Source organism: Oryctolagus cuniculus, chromosome 8 (genome assembly GCF_051225735.1).
Source record: "Oryctolagus cuniculus isolate XC-2025 breed Fujian yellow rabbit chromosome 8, ASM5122573v1, whole genome shotgun sequence".
Classification (NCBI taxonomy): domain Eukaryota; kingdom Metazoa; phylum Chordata; class Mammalia; order Lagomorpha; family Leporidae; genus Oryctolagus; species Oryctolagus cuniculus.
Genome location: NC_142874.1, coordinates 127,249,203 through 127,272,923, shown reverse-complemented (window position 1 = coordinate 127,272,923; position 23,721 = coordinate 127,249,203). Strand labels below are relative to the sequence as shown.

At 38.0% G+C, this 23,721-nt stretch overlaps 1 protein-coding gene across 3 annotated transcripts; it reads right to left on the bottom strand.

Annotated features, from left to right (window-relative positions):
* Window positions 1-645: 645 nt before the first annotated feature.
* Window positions 646-23,117, bottom strand: GNRHR (gonadotropin releasing hormone receptor). 3 transcript variants are annotated; one of them, XM_089301696.1, is made up of 3 exons: window positions 22,153-23,101; window positions 12,698-12,917; window positions 646-1,428 (listed from the first exon to the last, which is right to left on the bottom strand). In XM_089301696.1, exons 1-3 carry the CDS (start codon window positions 22,672-22,674, stop codon window positions 1,424-1,426), a joined length of 747 nt encoding a protein of 248 aa, XP_089157822.1. In that variant the 5' UTR covers window positions 22,675-23,101; the 3' UTR covers window positions 646-1,423.
* Window positions 23,118-23,721: the final 604 nt, after the last annotated feature.

The window sequence follows — 23,721 nt, the reverse complement described above, 5'->3', positions numbered from 1 at the left end:
GACAATATACCCTTCCTTCTCCATGTTATGATTATTATCACGAATCCTTCACTTTGTGATATTAATATCTCTGTTTTCTGATTTTTTGTATACTGGTAATTTATGACTTTAATGTTGATTTATTTATTTATTTATTTTTTTATTATCATTATTTTTTTTTGACAGGCAGAGTAGACAGTGTATTTATTTATTTTTAATTTCTTGACAGGCAAAGTGGACAGAGAGAGAGAGAGACAGGGAGAAAGGTCTTCCTTTTCCGTTGGTTCACCCTCCAATGGCTGCTGCAGCCAGCGCGCACCGCGCTGATATGAAGCCAGGAGCCAGGTGCTTCTCCTGGTCTCCCATGCAGGTGCAGGGCCCAAGCACTTGGGCCATCCTCCACTGCCTTCCTGGGCCATAGCAGAGAGTCAGACTGGAAGAGGGGCAACGGGGACAGAATCCGGCGCCCTGGCCAAGACTAGAACCCGGGGTGCCAGCGCCACAGGCAGAGGATTAGCCTAGTGGGCCGTGGCACCGGCCATTAAAGTTGATTTAAAAAGTCCTTTTTTTTAAAAAAAAAAAAAAAAAAAAAAAGTAAAAGTGTAGGCCGCGCCGAGGCTCACTAGGCTAATCCTCCGCCTGCAGCACCGGCACCCCAGGTTCTAGTCCCAGTTGGGGCGCCGGATTCTGTCCTGGTTGCCCCTCTTCCAGTCCAGCTTTCTGCTATGGCCCGGGAGGGCAGCAGAGGATGGCCTGAGTGTTTGGGCCCTGCACCTGCATGGGAGATTGGGAGGAAGCTCCTGGCTTCGGATTGGCACAGCGCCGGCTGTAGCGGCCATTAGGGGAGTGAACCAATGGAAGGAAGACCTTTTTTTCTGTCTCTCACTGTCTACTGTCTATAACTCTCTCTTTCTCACTGTCTAACTCTGCCTGGCCAAAAAAAAAAAAAAAAAGTAGAAGTGCAAATATAGTCATGCATTGCTTGATGATTAGGATATATTCTGAGAAATTCATTAGGCAATTTCATCATTGTGCAAACATTGTAGAATGTATTTACCCAAAACTAGACAGTGTAGGCCAATCACTGGACATGACCTCTGGAAGCAGTCAAGATGGCAGTGTAAACATGAGATCTCCGTGGCTGCTGCCAGCATATGCTAGCGTACTGTTTTTACAGTAAGCTTTTTACTATATATAGAAGGAGAACACTCTAAAACAATGATCAAAAGTTTAGTCTAGTAAATACACACACCAGTAATATAGTCATTTATTACCAGCATCAAGTATCACGAGGTGCACAGAGTTGTGCTGGTGCGCTTTCATACAACTGGTAGTGCAGTTGGTTTGTTTATACCAGCACCACCACAAACAGGTGAGGAATGCTTTCAGGTGTGACATTACCATGGTTACCACATCACCAGGCAATAGGAATTTTCCAGCTCCATTATTCTGTTTTCAAGAAAAAAATATGTATGGTTATATAATGTCTACATATGAATATAGCAAAAACATTAAACATTATTAAATTTTAAAGCTACAAATAATAAACAATAAAAATTCAATATGGCATTTTCATAATATGTATTTTCTGTGAGCTTTTTGAATACCAAAGTATATAATTTCAAAGTCTATAATTATAACACTTGTGTATCTATTTTGCATTTGAACCCCTCTAGGCTAATGTGGCTAGACTACTCAGTAAGAGGGAGAGAGTGTTCAAGGTAAAGCTAGAGGAGACATGAGCCAGGTTACTTTGGAACTTGTAGGTACAACATTTACTTTAATCCAAGATCAGGAATGACTTCCTTTGCTCCTTAAACTTATCTGTCTCTTTGTCACTAACTCTGTCTCTCTCTTTCTCCTCCCATATCTGATATATCTATATTGTTCTCTTTGTTAAATCCTTTATTTTTAGAAAAAAATAAAAAAACAAATAGATATACATGAATTGTTTTATAGGCATGGTCACATTTGAGAATAGAGATAATCTAATGCATAATTGGTGATTTAAGTTGAAGGCGGTAGATGTGACAAGCTGAAGGGAGTGGACAGCTGATATTTTTCCATTTTTTTTACCCCATCCTCTTGAATCCACACCTCATAATCTTTCTCTAGGATATCCATGTTTCAGAATACTCCTTGCTCCTCCCTCTTCTTATCTTTAGACATAGTGAACAAAGGCATACTTGGCATAACAAACTTGTGGTCCAGGCAAGCCTAGGCCTTAACTATGATTGCAGTATTGCTCAATGAGCACACAACTGCCTTTACTTTGACAGTATCTACTGGAGCTGCAGTGGGAGGCTGTAAGTGATGCCAACTTTGAAGTCATAGGGGAACTGATCTGTAAACTGGTCTTGATGGTGGTGGTACAGCCTTCATATTTTTGGAAACATCTCACTGTGATGTAATCAGTGTGCAATACATTTATCACTACAAGGGTCACAACTCATTATCTGATTGACTAGCACAGAGCAAGCATTAGTTTTCTCTGCTTGAGAAAATGTATGTGGTATGTTTCTCAAGCAGAGATAGTTGAAATATATATGGACAGAAAGAGGCAGATTTAGAGATAGAGAGCAAGTTTGTGTGGAATTCTAACATTTTGATGTTCAAGACACCATAAAATGTGAAGGAAGCACTAATGGAATGTAGAATTTGGTTGATAGTGTGGTTAAGATTATTGTATGCTGGGTTCCCAATATCAAAGTTTCTACATAAACGTAATGGTAGTTCCATTATTTAATACAAATACACAATCAGAATGCTCCAGAGTAGATGGAATGAAAAACTTCAACTAAGGAAATCTAAGAAGTTGGGAAAATGGAGATCTTTGTTCCCATATTCAACAGATCGAGAACTGGTGGTTTTTCACCAACCAGCAGAAATTCAAGAAAGCCTGAAGACCTGTATTTAGGTCACCCAGTATATCTGAATCTTAGCCCACACTCGGTCACTGTAAAGCAAGAGGAAAACCAGGAAGGATTGGTTTCACAGAGCCAAGAAGAGTGTCTCATGTAGGAGTTTACTGGTGCAGGATTCTGTAAAATTCCATTCAGTCATCAACCCCCACACCTTTTAAGAACAATAAAAAATATGCTAGACTAAGGAAAAGGTGTATTTCCACACAGGGTATCATTCAGATGGGGGCTTTATACCATTTTAGGACAGTGACTGTTTTCATGAGTGATCAATGGTTGATGTACAGATATCTGAAAATGGAAGGACACCTCTGGTCACAATTAAGAAAAACGCAACGGGGCTCCTCAGTGAGGATTTAACCTAAAGATTGTGTACTATTTAAATTTGTGGCATATGTAGTCTGTTTTGTTTTGGGAAATTGGTGATTGTTGGCAAGATACTGCTGTTTTCTGACTCAAAAATCATCTATTTCCATCCCTCTCTCTTTCTCACACACACATATAGACAACATGAAGAAAGAAAAAATATCTTTTTCAGTTATCAAATTGCTAAATGTCCAGGGAAATTGAGCCCTTTCCCACAAGGTGAATCTTCATCGTTAGGTGCCGAGGATGATTTTCCTCTTTGCTGGGATTGGTTCAGGAGTGGTCATGTATCCCACTTTTGGCCAGTTTGAGAGGAAGTGATGAAGGTCTGGGAAGAGATCCTTGATGAGACACCACCCTTTCCTTCTGCCTTTGAGACTTCCTATGGTGACAACCGACTTCCACTCATGAAAGCCCAGTGGAAGTGGAGAAGGTTAACCAGTTCTGAGTTAACCAAATTCTGGACATCCTGTAACATGAGATGGAAGACACTGCCTCTAGTTTGCCATTTTTATTTCTTACAGCAGAAGGCATTCTAACCTAAACAGTGATGCATAAAATAAGAGTCACACACACCACCATAACATTTATTGTATTTTTTTTTTCATTACAAAACAATGTATATGCGTTTTGGGAATTTGGAATTACAGAAATTCACAAGAAACAAGATTTTAAAAATGACTCAGCAGGCCGGTGCTGCGGCTCACTAGGCTAATCCTCTGCCTGCGGCGCCGGCATCCCGGGTTGTAGTCCTGGTTGCGGCGCTGGATTCTGTCCCGGTTGCTCCTCTTCCAGTCCAGCTCTCTGCTGTGGCCTGGGAAGGCAGTGGAGGATGGCCCAAGTGCTTGGGCTCTGCACCCGCATGGGAGACCAGGAGGAAGCACCTGGCTCCTGGCCATAGCAGCCATTTGGGGGGGTGAACCAACAGAAGGAAGACCTTTCTCTCTGTCTCTCTCTCTCACTAACTCTGCCTGTCAAAACAAACAAACAAACAAACAAACAAAACCATGCACTCTCTTAAGGGGTGCATGGATAAAAAAAAACCGAAAAAATGACTCAGCAGTATGTTAACATTTTTTTCCATGCATTTATTCTATGTATAAATTATGTTACGTGACTTTTAAAATTAGACAAATTTTCTTAAATTTGACTTTAAAAATATTTAAGTTTATTTCTTCATATACAGTGGTTCATTACCCAAATGCCAGTAAAGGTTGGGCCTGGGCCAATGCAGAAGCCAAGAACACAAATGAGGTCTCCCATGTGGGTGACAAGATCCCAATTACTTGAGCCATTCCTGCTGCCTCCTAGGTCTGCATTAGCAGGAGGCTGGAATCAGGAATTGAATTCAGGCACTTTAGAGTGGGACATGGGTGTTAGCTTAAGTGCTAACTCAAATGCCCACCTCCAGACTTTTCTTTTAACTTAATCATCAAATGATAAGGAGGATTAAAATGAACCTAATTTTTTTATTTCTTATTTTATTCATGTGGACACCATTTATAGTAATTAGAAAAACTCAAGGTATTGATTAAACATTCGAAACTAGGCCACAGGTAAAATACATGAAGTTTTCAAAAATATTTTAATTGCCTAAAAATATTGTTGCTTTGTGAGTACCATGTACATCTGAGATAAAGTCACTCTGAAAAAATTCCTAATTCATTTATGATGATGATTTTTGCTCCCTGGAAGATGTTTGTGGTACTCCCCTAGAGTATTTTTTAGCTACTTTATCTGCTTAATAGGTTGAGATTGAATTAATGTAAACTTGTTCAATTCAAGGTCATTAGTTTATGTCAGTTGTTTACTAAAATTAATTGCAAAAATAAGTCCAATTTTTAAGCACTTTTATAGGCTAAATAAAGGAGGAGACAACCAAGATAGAATCTTAGTTGTCTGGTATTTTAGATTCACTGTGCAGAACATTTCCTTTTTTACAAAGAATTTTCACCTTTAATATAACCGGACATAGAATAAAAGCCTATAATAATATCAAATATGAAATACTGTGTCTGGAGTGGTATATCTTTCATTCAAAAACTACATTTAGGGACAGGCACTTAGCTGAGTAGTTAAGATGATGGTTAAGATGCCTATGTTAAGAATGCCTTGGTTTGATGCCCAAATCTGGCTTTGACCCTCACTTCCTGCCAGTGCTAACTCCCTGGGAGGCAGCAGTGATGGCTCCAGTAATTGAGTTCCCGCCACCCACTTGGGAGACCTGGATTGAGTTCCTGGCTCCCAGCTTTGGCTACACCTCAGCTGCAGCCTTTCTGGAAACTTTGGGGCTGAACCAGCAGATGGGAGTTTTCTCTTTGTCTATTTTTTTTTTCTGTTTCAATAGAAAAATAACACACATTTACTTTTTGGGCAACGAATTTTAGTTTAAATCCGTATCTACATTATCATTTATAGACCACGATACTCACAGAATTACTTATTTCTCTGAAGTTTTTCAATACGTTTTGAAGTTTTAGAATTTCTTATGAGGTCCTGCCAGCCACATAGGAGACTTGGACTGACTTCCTGGCTCCTAACTTCAGCTGGTCTGGCCCAGGCTGTTACAAGCATTTAAGGAGTAAACCAGTGGATGAGAGTTCTCTGTCTCCCTCCCTCTCAAACAATAATTTTTTAAAAAATATTTTTTAGAAAAGAATGATTAACCATATTGAGGCAATCTAGCTTCAATATCAACTTTATTATGCATGTTATAAACTAATGAATAAGCTCTGAAACATTTTCATTATAGTAAACTTCCTTATAAATACACAAAATCTGGTACAGATTAATTTTTTTGTGCCATATACTGCTTTAGTAGTCTGGTGTAGTTTATAAAACCAGTCTTAGGATGATGTTATAAAACAATACAAATAAGACAAAAGTAAAAAAGATACATTGAAATACAGCTTTGTGCATGGACCACAGGTTAGGGACCCCTCCATCAAGACTTTGAATAGCCCTTTGGTTAATTATAAGAAAAATGTATAGGGAATACCTACATAGAGCAGTTTTATGAACACCTAAGAACTATACTGAGACACATTCATTGCACAAATGAATAATAAAGCCCTTTGTGCCATGTACATGTTTGTTATTTTTGCCCACAGATCCAGAAGTAAAAATTATTGTAAATTTAGAAATAAGTTAACAACTAAAGAATCTTAGAAGATTAGTCTTGTTGCAACTGATCTACATTCCTGTGTTGTCTAGAAGAATAACAAATCTTGTTATGAGTATACAGGCCAGCTATGAGCAGGTTAGTACACTACAAATTTTCAGCCATGTACATTTCATCTGTAGAGTTGAGCCATGGATTGGTTAATTAAAGGAATCAGAAGATATGAAAGAAAACATTGAAAGAAAGAGCCCAACAGAGACAGAATTGGAAAATAAGGTAGGAGGTTCCCATGTTTTGGATATGGTTTGTTTGTATCCCCTAAGGATTCATGAATTGAAATTTAATTCTGTTTGTGAGCTGTTAAGAAAGTGTAATCAGACTATGTTTCTAACAGATGGGATCTTTGGGAGGTGATGAACATCAGATAAGGCCATCAGGGTGGAGACCCCGTGATGGAATACTGGTGGCTTTGTAAGAAGAGAGAAAAGAAACCAGAAGGCACACACCTACACCAATCCCTCTCTCTTGCAATATAATTCCCTGCATTGTCTTGATATACTTACAGCAAGAAATCAATTACCAGCTATTTAGAGTCACTAAAACCATGAGCCAAAAGAAAACCAACCAACCAAAAACCCAAAAAGCAAAACACAAAAGCCCAAAAATCCAAAAAGAAAAAAAAAGACCTCTTTTCTTTGTAAACTTACTCAGTTGCAAGTATTTTTATTATAGTAACACAAAATGAAATAATATATATGTGAAAGAAGAAAACAATACTACAGAGCTAAAAGTATGAGAGGGAAAAAATAAGAAAAGGAGGACTTACCATTAATCAGCAATTTATTTTCCAAAATTCCCACTTGCTTAAATATATTTGGAAACTATGTTTTATCTTTTGTGACTCTTACCTATTTTTTTTTTTCGACAGGCAGAGTGGACAGTGAGAGAGAGAGACAGAGAGAAAGGTCTTCCTTTGCCGTTGGTTCACCCTCCAATGGCTGCCGCGGCCCGCGCACTGCAGCCAGCGCACTGCGCTGATCCGATGGCAAGAGCCAGGTACTTATCCTGGTCTCCCATGGGGTGCAGGACCCAAGGACTATGGGCCATCCTCCACTGCATTCCCGGGCCACAGCAGAGAGCTGGCCTGGAAGAGGAGCAACCGGGACAGAATCTGGCACCCCGACCGGGACTAGAACCCGGTGTGCCGGCGCCGCAAGGCAGAGGATTAGCCTAGTGAGCCGCAGCGCCAGCCTGACTCTTACCTATTTTAAAAATGTTAAAGGTTGAATTGCTTTTAAATTCTTTATTTTTTCTCATTAAGAGGATATTTTACTCTCATTATTTTCATAGTGTGGCATTTTTCACAGAAGGGTTAGACACAGGTCTGAATTAAATAAAAAGGGTGTTTTTGTGCTGATGAATTTTGGAAGCCATGGCATTTAATGTGACTATTAGTAGGTGTTAGTTTTACATTTATAGAGTGAGATTTTCTTTTCTTACCCCTCATACCTCCATACTCTATTCTATCTTTGTATCATTTTTTTCTCCAAAGTTACTTTTACATATCAAACATCTTTTTTCTTGTACATCTGATTGACTTTTTTCCTGGTGATTTATGGATTATGGATTTAGTAAGATCAAGAGGTAGACAAAGAATCCCTCATCTTAATAAGATTTATTATACATAAAACATAATCAGTCAGTGTATCTTAGTTATATTTTAAAATGTTATTGTTTTGACATTTAATTCCACAACTCCATGGACTTTACAGCCTAGAAAAATGTTTAAACCTCTGTGCAAATGCTAACTCTCAAATTTTCTGTATAGTGAGTAGCAAGGTACTTCACACCCTGTACCACCCAAGTGGAGTGAAGAAGTTCGTAGTTAGTCAGGTTGGTGGTGTGGATGGTGGGGTGGCTGCTGGGTGCTCCAAATGTCAGAATGCTTTTGAAGCCAAAGGGAAAATTAGATTTATTTTATTTTAAAAATTTTTTTACTTTTAATTTAATTTTATTTTTAACCACAGGAGTAGAAAATGGTTTTTCTGGACAGGGAGCATCCTGTCTCTGTGTTGTATGTCTTATTATGGCAGATGATTGGAATTGCTGCTAAGCCCCTTTGTGAGAAAAACTCTGACATGCTGAGATTAATACTGTGCTGTGGTTTCTAAACTTGTATGTTTGTTTTTGCCTTCAACTGTGAATATTTTAAATATTTGTACATTATTGTACAAGGAGAAAGTGATAATAAACTGCCTAATGTAATATAGGAGGTAAGAAATGGCAGAGATGATGATTAAAAGAAAACATTTTAGTATTTTTTTCTGAAAATATTTTTCCCCCTTATAACAGGCACTGTCAGTACAGTTTCTCAAAGGGTAAGGATGATTGCTTAAGCATAACTCTTGCTTTGTTTGCATGCAGATGTGCTGCAACTTTTGTGTTTATCATTCCCCAGTGAAGAAATTCTTTACTTTGCCCTTCTTAAATGACTTCCTGTGTATCACTTACAGAGAGAAATACCCATATATAAGTGGGTCAAAGCATGGGTTTAAAAAGGCAAAGAGAAAGAAGAAGTGATTAACTGGGTCAGACACCTTGTTTAACATTTCAGGATCAAACCAATACCAGATTCCTAGGACATAGTAGGGAGTCCAGCAAACAATAAATGAAGTGGCAAATGCAACTGTCATCTTTAGGGTCCTCAGCCGTGCTCTTGGTATATTGTTTTTGGATTGATTCAGTTGTAGTTCTGTTAGAGAAAAGAATAGTTGTTTAAAGACCAGTTTTCTAACAAAACCAAGAAAGACCAAAAGGAAAAGGGTATTACTAACTCAACCAAATGAATATAATGAGAGAAAATTTCCAGTATTTTTAATAATGATGATTTATTTGGAAGGTGTATTTTTACACCAAGTTTTCTCCTGTGCATTATATTAGTAGAAAAATTAAAAATGCAACTGCTCCTTAATTTAGTTTCCACCAAATCTGGTTTTGAAATATGGAAACTTCACATTCTTAAAACATAAATTGAAGAGCATAGGCAGAGACTGAGCTGAGTTGAATTATGACTTTACACAGAACTATACTCATTGAGTGCCTCTGCTACTAAAGATAGTAAGAATCATGTGTGGATGAAAGTGTTCTGCCTCAAATGAGCTACCGCAAATGTTTGCTTCTTTCTTTGATTATCTGTAATTACTTCATTTTACCCATTATACACAAAATACCCATAATACAAGTTCATAGGTTGCTCTTCTGAAGAAAACTGTTGAGGAACAGTTTTTTTAATACTGTTTTTTAGCTCTTAGAGTGGGGTTAATCTTGTGGGTATAAAGTTAATTGAAAATAGATCTTTGTGAAAAATAAGAATGGGAATAGGAGAGGGAGGAGGAAGGGTAGGAGTGTGGGCGAGAGGGAGGGTAATGTGGGAAGAATCACTATGTTTCTAAATTTGTATTTATCAAATGCATGAAGTTTGTGTACCTTAAATAAAAGGCTTCTAGGTTAAAAAGAAAAAAAAAGCCTATTGGTATTAATGGACTTACTGACTTTAATAGACTGCCTCTCCTAAAGCTGAGGGCTTATTTCTTAAGTATAAAAAGCTACAATTCTGAAGTGATCGAAATTTATATTTCATAACTCAAAACAACTGTTTTAAAATAAGAAATACTTAGGGTTGGCACTGTGGCACAGCAGATTAAACCATGGCCTGCAGCCCAGCACCTTGTATAGGTATTGGTTCATGTCCTGGCTGTCCCACTTCCATCAGCCCCCTGCTAATGCACCTAGGAAAGCTGCAGAGGATGGCCCAAGTGCTTGGGCCCCTGCACCCACATTGGAGACCCAGATGAAGCTCCTGGCTCCAAGTTTTGGCCTGGCCTAGCCCTAGCTGTTGCAGCCATTTGGGGAGTGAGCTAGTGGCTGGAAGAGTGATCTCTGTCTCTCCTTTTCTTTGTAACTCTGCCTTTCCAATAAATAAATAAATCTTCTAAAGAAAATAAGAAATACCCAAAAAGTTAATCAAAAATGGAATTAAGGGATATAAATAAATTTATTTTGGTGCAAAAAATTTGAAAATCATACATAGTTTTTCTTAGTATGCATTATGTATGAACTTTTTGAACACTTCATGATTTTTTGAGGGATACAAATAATTCTGTTTAGCATTTTATAACTTCTTAATCATTGATCACCAAAGAGTGGGAATATGGAGGAAGATATTTACATGTCTAATGTTTTAATTATAAAACTAATTTTGGACTAGAAATGTAAACATGAGTGATTTGTTGAATATAGACTGTTATTTTTGGTCAGACAAAACTAATTACCATTTACTGTGGGCCATGCCCTTTTCATGCATTCCTTCTTTTAGTCCTCAGTATCTCTAAACTTCAGTGACATATCAGTAAAAAAGCAATCAGTAGAAGTGAACATATTTTAAAAACATTGTTGGGGGCTGATATTGTGGCAAAGTAGGTTAAGCTGCTGCCTGTGATGCCGGTATCTCATGTGCATGCTGGTCCATGTCCCAAGTGCTCCACTTCCAATACAACTCCCTGCTAATGGCCTAGGAGAAGCAGCAGAAAATAGCCCAGGTGTATGGGCCACTGTCACCCATGTGGGAGACACAGATGGAGCTCTTGGCTCCTGGCTTTGGCCTGGCCCAGCACTGGGCATTGCAGCCCTCTGGGGAATGAACCAGCAAATGGAAGATCCCTCGTTCTCTGTCTCTCCCTCCCTCTCTATAACTTTGACTTTCAAATAAATAACTCTTTAAAAAATAAAAAGCACTTTGGCTTGGCACAGTGGCTAAATATGAAAATATATAGAGGTACCTGCAACATCCTATGCTGCTTCTGCTTTTGAAATTTCACACTTGATTATTGGTTTACTGTTCACTCTAACTTCTCTGCTTGCTGTAGACTCCAGAAAGGCAGAGTAAGTAGTTACTAGGTTTGCCTCATTCACCATGATACCCCACCCAGCAGACTTTCAATCAGTTTTGAACAGTTGGTACATATACTTGAATAAATGTGTTAGTATTATTGAACTATTTATCCCTGCCTCTGTATTTTGTTTTTCTGTTCTTTGCTGCTCATATTCCTATTATCCCGTATTGAGGATTCATCTTTCTATTCTTCCTGTGCCCTTCCAAGATAGCCCTTATAGAATTGAATTTCTCTAGGGTAAAGATTTTGAAGGCCAATTGGTTATGAATATACTATTTTTTTGAAATGTCAAATACCATTTTGTGCCTAGTGGTGGAAACTGCCCAAGTTTATATTGTAGATTATTTTCTTTTGAGAGTATCTGCTGAGAGTCATCATGTCATAATAAGTAAGATGATTTTCCTTTTGAATTGTGTCAGATATAACTTATGTGTGATATTATTAATAGCATGTCTTTGGATGCCATGATACCACAATTGTGTTATTTCAAGAATTCATAAATTTTAGTTTTGAGGAATATACTAGATTAGATAATCAATTAGATATTAGTAGTATTTTATATATCAATATATATGGATACAAGAGCATGCATACTTTATGTTATAAAGTTATAAAGGATTTGATTGTAGGCCGGCGCCGCGGCTCACTAGGCTAATCCTCCATCTTGCAGTGCCGGCACATCGGGTTCTAGTCCCGGTTGGGGCGCCGGATTCTGTCCCGGTTGCCCCTCTTCCAGGCCAGCTCTCTGCTGTGGCCAGGGAGTGCAGTGGAGGATGGCCCGAGTACTTGGGCCCTGCACCCCATGGGAGACCAGGATAAGTACCTGGCTCCTGCCATCGGATCAGCGCCGTGTGCCGGCTGCAGCGCGCCGGCTGTGGCGGCTGTTGGAGGGTGAACCAACAGCAAAAGGAAGACCTTTCTCTCTGTCTCTCTCTCTCACTGTCCACTCTGCCTGTCAAAAAAAATAAAAATAAAAAAAGGATTTGATTGTGAAAAAACATCTTGACTGTAAAAGCCTATTGGCTAGCATTTAGCAGGTTATATTTTATATCAGGTATTTGGTGTATTGTTGTTATGGCCTAGTGGGAACAATTTTTTCTTGCCTTTCATGAGTTTTAATGAAACAATTGTCCTTTCTTCTTTAATTCTATAGTGCAAATTTAGAACATCAAAATATTAAATTATCTCATCTGTAAATTGTTTATAATAAAAGTATTATCTCATGGGGTGATGGCAAAAATTAAAAGCTAATATATGTAAAGTGCTTAGAATAGTATGTAGCACATGGCAAGAGCTGCTCTGCTTTGAGTATTACTGTTTAAAAACCACCCATCTCACTAAATTTGAGGAATACATACTGTGGTGATCCTGATGAAGGACCCGTGTCAGAGTGAAGATGATTTTTACGTTGCAGATCAGCATGATGAGGAGTGGGATAAGGAAGAGGCAGCTGAAGGTGAAGAAGTTATAAAAGGCTTGTTGCCACCATTGTGGAAAACTGCAGTGTGTTACACATTGAGAGAAAACTTCTGTCTGCCCATATCCATTTGTGAGGTGGATCATCCTAAAGATGTATAACTGTGTGAGAAAAAAAATGAAAATAGAAAAGTTATGTTACTTTTTGAAGAACAGTGTTTGAAAATTTTCTCTCCCATTTTCCTCTAGCCTTCTAACATTTTCCTAAAATAAATTCCAAGCTCTCTAGTAATACTCTTTTGGTATTCTTTGAAAAATTCTAAGTAGACATTTACTTCTTAAACTATGTTTGAGAAAGTGTGAGTGAATCTGTAGGAGTTGGGATTTTGGGGGGTAGGTTATTTCAGTCAGAAATTTAAACCTTGTTTGTATTCTCACTTTCAGGTACATTGGAATGTTCCTTCCAAAACTATGAGCACATGTTTAGACAGAAACTCCTATTAAAATGACATTCTTGGCCGGCGCCGCAGCTCACTAGGCTAATCCTCCGCCTTGCGGCGCTGGCACACCGGGTTCTAGTCCCGGTTGGGGCGCCGGATTCTGTCCCGGTTGCCCCTCTTCCAGGCCAGCTCTCTGCTGTGGCCAGGGAGTGCAGTGGAGGATGGCCCGAGTACTTGGGCCTTGCACCCCATGGGAGACCAGGATAAGTACCTGGCTTCTGCCATCGGATCAGCGCGGAGCACCATCCACAGTGCGCCGGCCGTGGCGGCCATTGGAGGGTGAACCAATGGCAAAAAGGAAGACCTTTCTCTCTGTCTCTCTCTCTCATTGTCCACTCTGCCTGTCAAAAAAAAAATATGACATTCTTTATAAAAAAAAAAGGGTAAAAACACATGAACAGAGAGAGAGCTCACAAAAAAGATATAAAAGTGGCTCTTAAACATGTGAAAATATGTTCCACATCACTTATGATAATATAAATGTGAATTAAAGCTAAAGTGCCCCCCCTTTTTTTTTTTGACAGGCAGAGTGGATAGTGAGAGAGAGAGTGCCACTTTTCAGTATTTAGATTTGCAAAAAATTTAAAATTACAGCATATTATGTTGGCCTTGCTAGTAAGAATGCAAATTGGTATATTTTTATAGAGGGGATTTGGACAATAATATGTAGCATAATTACATATACAGTTACCTTTTACTCAGCAACCCTACATTTCCAGTTTTAGATCTTTGTGCATCCTCAAGGGGAAATAGAATTTTCAAATAGTCCACTAGAGGGAGCATGGTGATCACAGTATCAATCTTAGTGTCCGGAAACTCAAGCAAGTGCATTCAACTTATTGTATCTTAGGATCCCAACCAACATTTTTCTTCACAACAGTGAGCCTTTCAGTTTTCCATACTTCGTTGCAACTTGACCTTATTCAACAGTTTTGAATCAGACTCAAGAGATGTAATGATTAAAAGTGTTTAGAGGGTTACTTTACATAGAACTGGAGAATCATCCATTTCATTAAAATCTTAACTGTATACTGCCCCTCCTTGGGCTTGGAAACAGACGACTTGAATTGGACTTTCAGCTCTACAATAGGTCACATTTACACCTTATAATTTAATGTTTTTGAGCCATAAAGGTGAAACCTTCAATTACTGTGAAACAGTACTATGATTTAAGTTAATGATTATGGTTTAAAAAAAGAGACAAATGATATTACAAAGGCTTGTTTTTTGGTAGAAATAACTAAGCAAGGTGCTCTGTTACAAACCAGATATCCTTCTTTCAGGGAATTTCATAGTTGGTAGTGGAAATACAGCCAACCTGTATAGAACCCGTAAATAACCTGTATAGCCAAATATAGTCAACCTGTATAGAACCTGTAGCCAAGATAGACTGAAAGTTTTAAACTTCAGAATCTTGTCTGTAAATTCATTTGCTTTAATCTTGGTTCAGTTTATTTTATGTCTCAAGGCCATGTTCATTTGAATGATAAATATATGGGATCAATTTTCAGTGCTTGCTTTGTCCTTGGATTATACTTCTTTATTTTTCTGTTTTTCTCTTTTATCCTTGGCCCCAGTTCTTATCAGTGTTTTCCATAAACAAAAACATTGTTTTCCATTTTAGTCAATTACAGGTGCTCCTTTCTGAGAATATTATCTTTAGCTCAATTTACCCCACACCAATTACACTATTACCTAATCTTTCCCTGAAGGTAATTACCTTCAGATGGCATGCTTTGGTTTCCTTCACATAAAATGGAGATAATAATAGTATCCACCTCCAGGAACTGTTATGACAATTCCATGAGTTTATACATGCAAAGCACCTGGGAATAGTACCTGGCACACACTTAGCACTAAATAAACCTCAACTTTATTATAGAAATTTGAGGCCTGCAAGTTTTATGTGTATCCATATGTATTTATAAATGCAAACCATGTTTTTTTCTGACATCTTTAACCATTTTTAATTCAGTTTAAGTGTTTTTTCCCTAGCATCTTATAGGAATAAAATAGATAACATTACATAGTGTAGTAGAGAATAGTAGTTCAAAACTCTAGCATTGAGTTGAAGGGCATATGACATTTTCATCTATTAGACAGTAATCTTGGGTATGTCATATTTTTTGGCTTAGTTTCTTCATGTTTAAAATAAGAAGAAAATTATTCATAATTTATAATGCTGTTTGGAGCATTACATCAACTATTTCATGTAAAAGCATTGAGCCCAATTCCTGGAGCATATTTATACATTGAAATATTATTTATCATCATAATTATTATCATTGTTGTAGCTTATGCTACTAGTATGCTGCTATTATGTTGTATCACGATGTTGGCATACTGTGTATGTGTGGTAGGTATTTACTGAATTTAAACTTCTTGCCAAATTGAGAAGTGCATTCTATGTGCATTCAGGGCAAGCCTCCACACATCTTCAGACCACACAGCTTTATGCCAAAAACTAAGGAGTGGTTCATATTTCTTGCCTGTAGGCCTGGGCTGACTATAGAATTTGAAAGCTGTCAAAATGTAATGCTATGCATTATCAGAGATATGCTATGGATATGAACTCTTTCTGTAAATAATCTACTACTCTGGAATTCTGCAGTTTTAGACGACTCTCATTAGAAATCATGTGATTTTAAGTTGAAAATGGGCAAACCTAATTTAGGAAATGTTTTTTTCTCAGTTAAGAGTTACCAGATGATCTTAAATCAGAGGTATTCTTAGGGTATGTTCCTTGCTTTTCTTTCCTTCCTTTCCTCCCTCCCCTCCACTTCTCTACCCTCATCTCCTTTCATCTCCCCTCCCCTTATTCTCCCTCTACTCCTTTTTCTCCTTTTCACAAACTAATTTTAGAAATCATACTATCAGGACGTGAATTACTATACTTTGGATACATAGTGTTCAATGTAATATGGTTTTGTGACCAGGGAGTAGTTTGCTCAGATTCACTGGTTAGTCAGAATGCAAGCTAAATTTTGAAAACTTTGAAATAACCCACCTTTATATAAGCTTTGGGTTGTTTATTAAAGTATCAACCATATTCAAGTAGTAGAGAACCAATATAAACAGCAACATATGAAGATTAAAGTCGCATACAAAAATCCTCTCAAAATGGATCAAAGACCTAAATCTATGACCTGATACCATCAAATTACTAAAGAACATTGGGCAAACTCTGCAAGACATTGACATAGGCAAAGACTTCTTGGAAAAGACCCCAGAGGCACAGGCCGTCAAAGCCAAAATTGGCAAATGGGATTGTGTCAAGCTGAGAAAAATAAACACGCAGCAAAGTGAAGATGCAACTGATAGAATGGGAGAAAATATTTGCAAATTATGCAACTGATAATGGATTAATATCCAGAATCTATAAAGAGCTCTCAAGAAACTCAGAAACAACAAAACAAATAATCCAGTTAAGAAATGGGCAAAAGACTTGAACAAGCATTTTTCTTTTCTTTCTTTTTGTTTCTTACAGGCAGAGTTAGACAGTGTGAGAGAGAGAGACACAGAGAAAGGTCTTCCTTTTTTCTGTTGCTTCACCCCCCAAATGGCCGCCACAGCCGGCCGGCTGCACCGATCTGAAACCAAGAACCAGGAGCTTCCTCCTGGTCTCCCATGGGGGTGCAGGGCCCAAGCACTTGGGCCGTCCTCCACTGCCTTCCCGGGCCACAGCAGAGAGCTGGACTGGAAGAAGAGCCACCGGGACAGAATCCCGTGCCCCAACCGGGACTAGAACCCCGGGTGCCGGTGTGCAGGCAGAGGATTAGCCTAGTGAGCCATGGCGCCGGCCTTGAACAAGCATTTTTCAAGAGAGGAAATTCAAAGGGGCAACAGACACTTGAAACAATGCTCAGGATCACTAGCAATTAGGAAAATGGAAATCAAAACCACAATGAAGTTTCACCTCACCCCAGTTAGAATACTGTCATATAGAAATCAACAAACAATAAATGCTGGCCATTATGTGGGGGGGGAAAGTTACCCTAATCTACTGTTGGTGGGAATGTAAACTGGTGCAGCCACTGTGGAAGACACACACTGTAGAAGACACTTCAGAAATCTGAATGTAGATCTACCATATGACCCAACCATCCCACTCCTGAGAATTTATCCAAACCAAAAGAAATCAGTATATAAAAGAGTTATCTGTACCCCTATGTTCATTGCAGCACAATTCACAATAGCTAAGATATGGAATCAACCCAGATGTCTACCAGCTGTTGGCTGGATAAGGAAATTATGGTGTATATACACTATAGAGTACTACTCAGCTGTAAAAAAAATGAAATCCTGTCTTTTGCAACAATATGGCCACAACTGGAAACCATTATGCTTAGTGAAATAAGCCAGTCCCCAAAAGACCAATATCATGTTTTCCCTGATCCAAGGTAACTAATACAGTACCTAAGATGTACCATATTGGAGTGAAATAGACATTTTGAGATTTGATGATTGATTACAGCCCTTTTCTCTTCCATTGAGGAAATGTGGTTTTTTTTTTTTTCCTCTTCATACTATTTGTTGAACTCTTTTACTTAGTGTAGAGTTAGGTAAACTGAAAATAGGACATTGTAAAAATTAAGAGTCGGAATGTGAGAGGGAGGAGAAGGAAGGGTTGGAGCATGGGTAAGAGGGAGGGTATGGAGGTAAGTGTCACTATCTGCATATATGAAATATATGACACTTGTATAACCTAAATAAAATTATTAAAAAAGAAAGAATAGTAGTCATATTATGACAGTAGTACATCTTAAAAGTGTAATTCTAAAACCAAAGAGTAAAATAGAGACAGTATATTTTGAACCTTAAAAAAAGAGAAAAGGAATCAACCCAGATGTCTATCAACTGTTGACGGGTAAAGAAATTATGATATATATATATATATATATATATGTACACACTATGGACTACTACACAGCAGTAAAAAACCCTGAAATCCTGTCTTTTGCAACAAAAATGGATACAACTGGGAGCCATTACACTTAGTGAAATAAGCCAGTCCCAGAAAGACAAATACCATATATTCTACCTGATCTGTGGTAACTAATAGAATACCTAAAACGTTATCTATAGGAGTGAAATGGACATTTTGACATGTAATGATTTTGAACAGCCTTTGTCTTGACTGTTGAGGGACAATTTTTTTTTCTTCATACTATTTGTTGAACTCTTTACTTAGTGTAGGGTTAATCTTATTAGTATTAAGTTAACTGAAGGTAGATCTTTGTGAAAAATAAGAACACAAATAGGAGATGGAGAAGGAAGAAGGATGAGAACGTGGGCGGGAGTGAGGGTAGAGTGAAAAGTATCACTATGTTTGTGAATCTGTATATATGAAATATATGAAATTTCTATACCATAAATAAAATAAAAAAATTCTTAAAAGTCACCCATTTAATATAAATTGGTCACAACAAGATGTGCCTTTGTGAAAGGACTTGTCTGAAGAGCATGGTGCAGCACGAGAGTCACTCACTGTGTGTCAAAATCTAGAATAAAAAGGGTTTTCCCTTCTTAATTTTCCCTATCACAATGTGTAATATTAGTCATAGGTTTGAAACCTCTTTTATTCACAGATAAAACAGATGCCTACAATTAAATAAAAACTTATTAAGAAGACATGAGTACAACAGGCCAAGTGACATTGTGAAAGCCGTTGAGTCCTTTTCAGTCAGTGTTTTTCAAATTATAGGATGTATCCATCAATGAGTTGTAACCAATTCTGCAAAGTGAAAAGGAACAGAATGTTTATTTCTAAAAAACTTTTTCTTAGGTATAGGTGTGTGAGAGACAGACCAGGTCGCAATGGAGTATGTATTGCTTACTTTGGATTGTTGCCATAATGGTTTGGATACCACTACTTTCAAGAGTTAGACCTTAATTCTCTTATTTAAGAAATGGGAGCAGCAACATGGCTTCTATTTATCATATAGAGTTAATGTGTTCCTAAGATAAGATCAGCTTTGTGAAGTTTTGAGAAAGCTTCAGTGAAGTGCTTTATATATTTAAAGTGTTGTTGAAAGTAAGGGTGAGTCATTTGACAAAACATTTCCATCATTTTTTGTGCACATAGTCACATAAGTCTCTAGTAGAATAATGACTTGAGGTTAGACTAAAAATCCCTGAGCAATTCAAAGTTAATTTCATATTTTCTTTTTGCTACATCAATATAGATAAATGCAATATTTAACATTATCTTTCTATTATCATTACACACTTAGGTGAAAATAATGGAATTTTAAAAAATCAACAGTTTAGCTTTTGTGAGAGCTTTTTCAAAGAGAATGAAACCGTGTATTTTTTTTTTTTTGTCCTACTTAATACTATTGGTTGAACTCTGATCCAAAGCCAGGAACCAGGAGCTTCTCCCAGGTCTCCCACATGAGTGCAGGGGCCCAAGGACTTGGACCATCCTCTACTGCTTTTCTAGGCCATAGCAGAGAGCTGGATCAGAAGTGGACAATCAGGACTTGAACTGGTCACCCATATGGGATGCCAGTACTGCAGGCAGTTGCTTTACCCGCTACGCCACAGTGCTGACCTCTAAGAAAACCATATTTTTGTTTTAGGCTATGTATATGCTCATAACCCTGATTTGCTCAATACAAAATATGTACATGTAGCAAAACATCATGTTATGTTCCACAAATATATATGATTATTATTTGTCAATTAAAAATATCATTTTATTTTTTGAATAGAACACACAGAGGTTATAAGGCTCCCACCTTGGCTGGTGCTGCAGCTCAATAGGCTAATCCTCTGCCTGCAGCGCTGGCACCCTGGGTTCTTGTCCCGGTTGGGGCATCGGATTCTGTCCCGGTTGCTCCTCCTCCAGTCCAGCTCTTTGCTCTGGCCTGGGAAGGCAGTGGAGGATGGCCCAGTGCTTGGGCCCTGCACCCCCATGGGAGACCAGGAGGAAGCACCTGGCTCCTGGCTTCGGATCAGCGCTGCCGCAGCGCACCGCACTGCGGCCATTGGGGGGTGAAGCAACAGAAAAAGGAAGACCTTTCTCTTTCTGTCTCTCTCTGTCACTGTCCACTCTGCATGTCAAAAAAAATAAAATAAAATAAGGCTCCCACATTAATTTTAGAATTTTTCAAGACTATCAGTGTCTTCTATGATATAAATTTGGTAAGCTCCAAGTTATTCATTTATCCAAACATTTTAAATTTCTATTTTTGATGAATATCTTATTAGGTACTGTGAATATTAATTAAGTTTGACATAAGAGTCTCCACTACAAATCCCTTCATGACAAAGACGGGCAAACATGTATATAATCACATGGATTCATGGCAATCATGTTCTGTGAGATCAAAGGAAAGCGGTTAACCACCACATCTAATTTTTTTGCTGTTGTCAACTCTCAATCAGCCAAAACAGTATTATGAAAATTAGTTGCACTTTTTAGCCTTGAAACGTCAGCTTATTCTGCCTTTACTAAAGTCTTCTTTCACATTTCAAACCAAACACATCTCTTCATCTTCTTAAACTTTTAGTAGGTTTAACATTATTTAATATATAGTTATATTAATTTTATATAAATTTTATCTCCACACCTGAACTCCATTTTCTTTGTTGGCTATATCTTTGTTTCATCAGTACCAGCACAATGTTTACACAATGTTGTGTTTAACCTTTCTAAGATAACCAGTGAAAGATTAGCACTCATAGTTGGAAGAAGCAAAATGGAAATAGGCTTGGCTCAATAACTACATTTCAAATGACACATTTACTAAACCTATTCTCTTATTTCAATCACTGTGAGAGTCCTTATAGTATACTTTTTGTCCAAGAAAACATTTTAGTTTTTCCCATATTTTCTACCATAAACATATAATAATTAAATTTATCTAATATTTATAAAATAGTAGTTAGGTTCTATGCAAAAACTTAGTTAAGAATTTGTGCAAAAATTTACTCATGTTTCTAATTTCTCGCAATATTTAGTGAATTCTTCATTATGCTTTTTGTTTGTAATCATCTGGCAGTTTAGAATGTTTAGGTAAATTTCATTTATAGAGGCAAGCTTTTAGAGGAATCTAGCTAACTCTTCCTGTAGTTCTTTACATATCTTGGACCCTGGGTTCACCATGTAGTATACTTATAAGCATAGAAAGAGTCTTTGTTATTTGTAAAAATTTGTTTTTCAGAGATAAGAGTGCTGGAAAGGGCATATTCTACAGGTCAGTTAGCTGGATTATCCCGATGAAGGCAATCTGGAGGAGTGTCTGCCTTCCATGGGAGAGGGCCATCATGTTGACAACAACATATTGCCAGCAAAATGGAAGCCAACCCCAGGGAAATGTTCAAGTTTTCTGAAATCTAAGATTTCCTTTTCTTTTTTTTTTCCTCTTTATTCAGTCTCATAAAACTACAAACTACAGGACAACACACTAACAAAGAGTCATTCTCCTTAAGCTGTATTGACAGAATTCTTAAAAGTTTCCATGTAAGGAATCCCAAATAAGAAAAATTTTATTTTCTACTTATGATATTTTCAGTTTCTAAAACGCTTTAAATATAAATCCATGTCAACCAGAAAAATAAATAGAACAAGAAGGAGATAAGGTCAATTTTGATAATAGTTATATTTTTGAGGAGGATTTACTATGTTACAGAGACAATGCTAGACAGTTTAATACATTATTTAATCCTCACAAAAATATGTGAAGTACACAATATCCCCATTTTATAAATAAAGGTAGAGAAACCCATAGAGGTTAAGAAATTTGCCCAAGGTAACCACAGAGTCAGAATCAAACTCCATTCTCTAACCTTCAGATCTCAGGCACTGGAAAGGCCTTTGCAAAGCCTTTCACTCAAATTATGATAAAAGATCTGTGATCACCATCCTAACAAGTTCAAGAATAATGTTTTACCTGTGGTCCAGCAAAGACACTACTGAGGATCCAGGCAAGGGCAATCATGGACTGTTCAAGCTTGTCATTGCTTTTCACAGCAAGGGGCCTTGTGATGGCCAAGGAGCGGTCCAGGCTGATCACCACCATCATGAAGGCTGGGGCATACATGGAGAAAAGCTTCAGATAGCTGAGGACTTTGCAGAGGATCTCTCCTCCATACCACTGGACTGTGATATTCCACATCCCATCCAGTGGCATGACAATCAGAGTCTCCAACAGGTTGGCTAAAGTCAGGTGTTTTAGAAGCACCTTCATCCTTGAAAGCTTTTTCCCTTTCTCTTTCTTCTGAGTCCACTTCTGGAGTTTCAACAAGAAAGAAGCATTAAAGGTTGTGGAGAGTAGGAAAAGGAAGAAAGTAACGATCACTCGGATCTTTCCAGATAAGGTCAGTGTGGGGAGGTTGCCCTGCATCAGCGGGATGCTGTTGTTGATGGCTGAGCAGTGATTTTGATTCTGTTCAGGAGAAGCACTGTTTTCCATATTTTGCCAGTGACAGAGCTTTGAGACTGTGTTTCTCGTATTTCTGATGACTTATTGTAAGTGAACCTGAGGTCCCATTTTATTTATGCCTTCTGTAGATGGAAACGTCACAGTTCTAGATTTATGTCAAATTGTATGTCTGAGATACTTTAGACTTATTGTGAAAGATCAAGGTGATCTTGTTTTGTGGGTTTGTAATCCAAAAGAGTGCTAAAACAGAGCATGCTAAACACATCCTGAAGGCCGAGTGTAACTGGACCACCTCAGCAGATGGCCTGGTTTTCACAACAGTTTTCTGAAGTGAAGAAGCCCACTTGAAGTCTAATTTTGAACTTAAAAAGACATCATGATATTATTCAGATCACATTTTGGAGAGAGTTTTTTAAAAATTAGTTTTTTGTTCAAAAGAAAACTGTTGTCTCCAGAACTTAATACATTTCTACAAAGCGTTTCTTTGTTGTGTTTTATTTTTCAAACATATAATGTTGACCTTGAATACACTGTACAAATATGTTAATTTAAAACTATACTACACAAAACACCAAATCAATACTTTAACAATTAGAATAAGTTTAATACAAATTGGGCTACATTCAATTAAATCACACTTTTTTTTTTTTTTTTAATTTTTACTTAGGGGTAGGCATTGTGGTGCAGTGGGGTAAACAGCTTGGGATGACTGCACTTTTTTTTTTGCCAGGCAAAGTTAGACAGTGAGAGAGAGAGACAGAGAGAAAAGTCTTCCTTTTTGTTGGTTCACCCCCCAAATGGCTGCCATGGCCAGTGTGCTGTGCCAATCTGAAGCCAGGAGCCAGGTGCTTCCTCCTGGTCTCCCATGCGGGTGCAGGGCCCAAGCACTTGGGCCATCCTCCACTGCCTTCCTGGGCCACAGCAGAGAGCTGGACTGGAAGAGGAGCAGCGGGGACTAGAACTCGGGGTGCCGGCGCCGCAGGCGGAGGATTAGCCTAGCGAGCCGCGGTGCCGGCCTAAATCACACTTTTTTATGTTGTAAGAAAGCGGATTCTTTTATTAATGAGAAACATATTC